The sequence below is a fragment of the Cucurbita pepo genome, chromosome LG08 (genome assembly GCF_002806865.2).
Source record: "Cucurbita pepo subsp. pepo cultivar mu-cu-16 chromosome LG08, ASM280686v2, whole genome shotgun sequence".
In the NCBI taxonomy this organism is placed as follows: Eukaryota; Viridiplantae; Streptophyta; class Magnoliopsida; order Cucurbitales; family Cucurbitaceae; genus Cucurbita; species Cucurbita pepo.
Window position 1 is genome coordinate 7,747,461 of NC_036645.1, and position 6,470 is coordinate 7,753,930.

Here is a 6,470-nt window from a genome sequence, read left to right on the forward strand (position 1 = left end):
TATGATTTGCTCTTATTTAAAAATAAAACATTGAAGGTATTTGCAGGTATATTAAATAATAGTACAATATTGTAATTTAGATATATTCACTTTTGTACTGAAAAATTATATAAATATATATATTATATAAAAGAAGTTTTTTGGTTTAGGGTCATATTTAGGTTCACAAAAAAAAAAAAATCATAAATATTTGGCAAAAATAGTCATATATTTCAGATTAGTTTTTTTTTTTTTTTTTTATAAAAATAAAAAATGGCATAGTCGGGTCGAATGAGGATCCGACGATAAAGATCCGAACCGTTCAATTTCGTCGAAACGAAACCCTAGAAAATTGTCTCTATAAAACCAAGCGAAGGCTGCTCCTAAGGCTACAGTATCGAGGCCGAGATCCAAAGGCAACGTTCGTTCTCTTCATTTCTCATTTTAGTCGTTGAAATGACAATGGAAAGCAGATAGAGGATTGTCCAATGCTTGCGCATACGAACATTCAAGAAATTCCAACTCTCATTCATCTTTGATTCATACTCTTTTCACTTGAACCGTAAGTTTTGTGTATGTTCTTGATCGATTTTGTTTTGTTTGTTCCGTGTTATTGTTGTTTCGGACGAGGTATCATCGGGTTTTCTTTTATCTTTAACGTACATTGAATGAACCATGAGTTTTAATCTAGAGCAACTCGAATAAAGGGCACAACTCGCATCCTCTTCTATTGTTATTGTGTAGAAGAAGATATGTTTGTTCCCAATACTGATTCCCATTCGACTTTGTCAACTGAAATCATTTACTTGCAGTTGATTTTCAATGAATGGAACATCTGCGTTTGCTCCTGTTTCCAATACTCATATACTGTGTTTCCTTTTCAAGATTTTCTTGTTTTGCGCGGTCATGTTCAAATGGGACATAGTTGAACCTTATATTGCAAGTAAATGCAACATTTGGCATCGAGTTCCCTACAGCGATACCACGAATGCTTTAACTTTCTGTCATCTGGTAAATTTTGACAGATGATATTTCTTGGTACATCCGGATTGTCTTGTTTTTACCGGTATTAGTTGCTTACCCTCTCACTTAATTCTTGATAATAAAGAAGGTATACGTTAGAGTGATTTCCCCCTCACTTCTTTGATTTTATAATCCACTAATTTTTCATGGATGTTTTGGAGTGTCTTTGTTTCTTTTTATCTTCTATCCGATTGAATTATGCCTTTATTTTTATATATCTTTTATCCGATTGAATTAGATGTTTTGCATGTCTTCATCCGAAGTCTGTGATTTTCAACAGGACGGTCAGGTTCATACTAGTGGCTGTGAGGCCAATTGAAATATTGTCTGCTGATATAAATAGGTTTGATTGAGCTTTTCCTTTGTACCTTTTTTGTAGAGACGTTTGAAATAATGCAACCTTGTAAAATTTGGTGTTTAATTTGCTATGGAAGATGTCAATTCAAAATTTGTTTCCAACACCGCGCAGAATTCTACTATCCCACTTGAAATTTTGAAATTGAGACACTTGACACCATGTTGTAGTCTGGACGTATATGCGAAATGGTTCTCAGATCAATAAATAAATTAAATATGAAACACAACCAAGAGAGTATGATACTCAATCCACTTGGATGGATACTTTAGACGAAAATTTGCAACGAATCTCAATAAGAACCAATGACCAGCACACTATATTGTCGATTAAACAAATTATCTTTTTTGAAAACTATGTTACTGAATAAATTTTGGAGGCTATGATGAATCACAACCTTCTTCCACTCCTTCTGACCTTTGTTCGAGTACTTCTAGTTATGATTGGAGTAACTGTTCCAAAGGAAGTCGAACATAGCTGATAGCACTTGGTATCCACAAACAAGGTATACTTACATTAAAGATTTTCACAATTCTAAGATGCTACCAACTTAATTGCTTTTAGGTAATTACAAAATGAAAATAGCTTCATGTCTCAAAATAATGTTGGACAAGCTTTTGTAGAGGCACGACAATACTAATTTTTATACATAAATTAAATCTGAATCAAAATGATTCATTAACATATAGATGAGAATGTATTAATATGGAAGATGAATCAAATAGATTTGGAATCGAAATGAAAGTATTCGTTATGCAATTCGATTGCTAAAGTTTTTATAGAAAACAAGTGGAGAACATTTTATATCATCCACATTCAATGTCATTATTAAACTTCTACAAAAGAGTGAAGATTAACTCTTAAACCAGAAACTTCAAAGACAAATGAGAGGTCAGGCATCTCCTATTACGCAACCTTAATTATCCTAAAATAATCCACCTCTCTAAAATACAAAACATTTAGTAAACTAACGCAAAAACAACATTCTAAGTTATATAACTTAGAAAGACTCGGTTAAAAAGACTTAGTTGACCGTAGCACTCCTCATACTCCAAGCACTTAGATAGTCCACTGTGATAGCCTCGCTTCCATTGTTGAACACATACAAATGTGCATCCTCAAACACTGCCTTTGTTGGATATACCCTCGAAGTTATGCATGTTTTTCCACCTCCTCCAAAGCTCTCCACCACCGAGTGATCAATCTATATATCAACAAACATTCCATATCATATCATTACGGTTTAGATTTTAAACTTTTGGGGGACAAAAACATTTGCCTAAGGATTTTAACAAAAACATTTGCCTATGGTTTTTACATACCAGAGTTCTCAATGGGAGCTTTTTACTCGACAAGTCGATGTCCACAAACCCTGCAAATGATGGCTTGTACAATCCATCCTTCTTCAGAGACGAGCTACACACAAAACAGAGTCAATAATTAAAGTCTCGTTCTGGTTTAATAACTATTTTGTTTGATAAGATAAGAGTTTACCTTGTTGCATCAGAGCACAGAAGAACCACATGATTGTGATGGGCCTTGAAAATCCTGAAGAACACAGGAGTGAATTCTTCGAGGTTTTCTGATGCCAGTGTCAGAAGCCCAAACGGCCCAACTCCACCTTGGACCTTTGAACCCAGTTTACCACACACCGCTTGTGCATCCACCCAGCTTGGATCAAATGGCTCAGCTTTATCCAAGCTTGAAAAGCTGAACGTAACTTCAACATCAGCCTGTACAATTTCACATTAAAATCACTCCCAACAACACAAAAACTCAACAAAATCATAACATCATTGAAATCCGACAAACCTGGGCAGCGGTGATTCCTTTAACCTCAACGTGTTGTTCCTTGTACAGCTTCTGATGACTTAACTTAACCTGCTTCCCTCTCAGCCCATTCAGCTCCTCAACAGGCCATTGCAAAAGTTGCTTCCTATTAGGATCCAACCACACCGTCCTTGGAATTGCCTGCAAAAACAATCATTCAAAGGTCTCAGAAGGGTCAGACATTCACAAGCAATCCAAACCAACGAGGAAAAAACAGACCTGAATTCCAGCCCATCCTTTAGAAATATCATCCACAGCACTATCAGACTCATTAGCCCAACCCCACAAAACTCTCCTCTTCTTCGCCGGATCATAAAACGTCTTTGAGGCGTAGAAATTCCCATAGTCATATCTCAGCCCACTCCATCCGTCCACCGATGTATTGTCGGGAACATACCTATCCCGCTCGTGATAATACTTCCCCACCGTGTAATACTCATATCTAGTAACATCCAAACTCACCTTAAGCACATGTTTAACCCAATTCCCGGTCACCGACACGTCCAATCCCTGATTGCCCGACAGAGGAACCGGGAAGAAATCAGGGCACTCCCACATGCCTGTATTAGGGGCAGAGTGTAAAGGGTGTTTCGCCTTTGTCCATTTCACGAAATCCCTACTTCTGTATAAATACGCCACTCCCCTCTTCCGTCTCTTGCTACCGATGATGGTTTTCCAGTGTCCGCTGTTGCTCAGCCACGCCGTCGTTGGGTCCCGGAAGGCGCTGGCGTTGACTCCCGAATCCGGGTCGACGATCGGGTTGTCGTCGGGTTTGATCCACTCGGTGAGATATGGGTCGGAGAGGTTGGCCGGAATGGCGTAGTTTTGCACCTGGCGGTTTTGGGGGTCGACTCCGGTGTATAGAATGACGGGCTTGTTGCCCGGGAGGACAGTGGCGGAGCCGGACCAACAGCCATTGATGTCGAATGGCTTGGAAGGGTAAATGGCGTGTTTAAGTGCCTTCCAATTGACCAGGTCTCTGGACACTGAATGAGCCCAAACTATGTTGCCCCAAATTGCGCCTTTGGGGTTGTACTGGTAGAAGAGGTGGTAAATTCCATTGAAGTACATTGGGCCTGTTTCATCGTTCACAATACGCTTGGTCAAAACAGTAATTCACACCAGCATTAATTTCTTTTTCTTTTTCTTTTTTTTTATGGCTAAATTCATAAATATACTCTTAACAAAATTTATTTGGTCTCAAAAATAACGTTTTATTTTTTTTTTTTTTTTGATAAAAATTATTAGTGGTGTGTTTAGCATCCTTAAATTTTTAAAAAGTTTTATTAACACTTTTCATTTAAAAAATACTCTTATATTAGTATTATATCTAAAAATTATTACTTAAAAAAAAAATTTCCGGACCAAAAATTGCACATTTCATTTTTAATGTTAGTTGGAAAAGTTCAATAGTATTTTTGAAACGAGATACTTCTAAGTAACATTACATTTTTTAAGTTTTTAAAAAAGTTTGAACATATTTTTAAATTTTTTAAAGGGTATTAATGAAAATTTTAAAAAATCAAGATTATTATTTTAACATAGAGTCAACATGGTATTTTTATAAGACGGCTCGACTGTCCACCAATGACAGTTTTACTTTCTCGATTTTCTAAATTTTAAATAGGATATACAAAACTAAAAGCTTACTTTTTTCGGTTAAATTAATAAAAATATTATTAAACCTTTTATTTTGTATACAAATATTTTTACAAATTTCCAGGAAATTTTAAATTTTTATTAATATTCTCAATTAAAAAGAAAAAAAAAAGAAAAAAAAAACTCTTAGAAGTTTTTATTATTAGTTTTGGGATAACTTATCTACACCTTTATTTTCCAACTTTTTAGTTTAATATTCTTTTTTTTTTTTCAAATCTTAACCTTTTTCTTATAAATGAAATCATTTATTTATATATAAAACATATTTAAGAAATAATTAAAAAAAAAAATAACATTACGAAGGAGAAACAAGTTTCTTTTATTATTATTATGATTATTCAAAAGCAAATAAAACAAGCTTAGGTGTATTCCAATAACTTACCATTTGGGTCTGCATTTGGTTAAGTTGTTGACAGGATTTGAGCACCACCGCACATATACGAACCACAACCACACCATATTAGTTACCCAAAAAAAACACACAAACCATCATAATCTTTAACATATTGCCAAAAACTTTATAAAACATATAATCCCTATTTTAAAAGAAATCAAACTTTTTTTTAGAAGTCCCAAACGTTTAAAGTAGAAAATTATAATTTTAGAAGGAAAAATATAGAGAGCTTATTATACTTAAAGCAGACAATATCGTATGACTGTAAAAACCCATATTATCAAACCACATAATAAGTTTAAAATTATCACGAACAACGAGCATTTGTTTTATTTGGAAACCCACCTGACCCCTACATACAAAATAGGGTTATTGTAAACATTTGCATACCAAAATTAAATAATTTTGACCCAATAAGCTTTTTCTACAAAAAGGAAGAGAAAATGTCCACTTTAGTTATATATATTATTAGAGATTCCCAGCCACTTGTAGAAGTCCAGTTTTTAATAATAGTTTCGATATTTTTAAGAAAACTCTTCAAATTGACCTAATAAAAAATAGCATCATCCATAACCATAATAATATATTATTTTACCTCTATATACCTTTACTTTTTAGATATAATATTATAACCACTTCAACTCACTCAAAAAAAAAAAATATATATATATATATATATATTTATTTAATTTTTATATTTTTCATAAATTTAAAAAATAATCTCTAGAAAGTATAAAATTAAAATTGAAGGATAAAATATTCCAGGTAATAAATAAGGAAAAATAAAAATACACCCAATAACATATTGTTTTATGGGCCCCACCATTAACATATTTTTAGAAAAATTAAAGTGCTCACGTGTATCCTATGTCACAATATCACCATGTCAAATCTCACTTTAGCCCTGTGTTTCTATATACATCTACATTTTTCTTTTAAATTTATACATCCCTTGGATATTAAATTTTAATTTCAACATTAAACTTACAAATTTAAGTTTTTTTTTTTTCAAGTTTAATTCGTAGATCATATTTATACTAGAAAAGACAGCAAAACAAAAAGGAAAAAAATGTTCAGATACTCGGAGTTCACTTTTGACTCTAGAATATGTTCGGTTTTTCTTAAGTCATCCAAAAGTGTTTATAAAGAATAATATTGTACATCCAACCACTCAACAAAAAAAAAAAAAAAAAAAAAAAAAAAAAAAAAAAAAAAAAAAAAAAAAAAAAA

At 33.2% G+C, this 6,470-nt stretch overlaps 1 protein-coding gene and 1 long non-coding RNA gene across 2 annotated transcripts in view; one reads left to right on the plus strand and one right to left on the minus strand.

The window, feature by feature from the left end:
* Positions 1–376: 376 nt before the first annotated feature.
* Positions 377–1,461, plus strand: LOC111799824. The gene is made up of 2 exons (XR_002815912.1): positions 377–541; positions 1,382–1,461. It is a non-coding gene; the product is annotated as an uncharacterized LOC111799824 (long non-coding RNA).
* A 669-nt stretch (positions 1,462–2,130) lies between these two features.
* The window catches only part of LOC111800553 (beta-fructofuranosidase, insoluble isoenzyme 1-like), a 5,329-nt gene continuing 989 nt past the window's right edge, over positions 2,131–6,470 (minus strand). The window contains exons 2-7 of the mRNA XM_023684302.1: positions 5,229–5,237; positions 3,407–4,263; positions 3,170–3,328; positions 2,852–3,090; positions 2,680–2,773; positions 2,131–2,561 (exon numbers count right to left, since the gene is read on the minus strand). Of these exons, the coding sequence (XP_023540070.1) occupies positions 2,382–2,561; positions 2,680–2,773; positions 2,852–3,090; positions 3,170–3,328; positions 3,407–4,263; positions 5,229–5,237 (1,538 nt within the window). The 3' untranslated portion in view covers positions 2,131–2,381. The remainder of the gene's footprint in view (positions 2,562–2,679; positions 2,774–2,851; positions 3,091–3,169; positions 3,329–3,406; positions 4,264–5,228; positions 5,238–6,470) is intronic.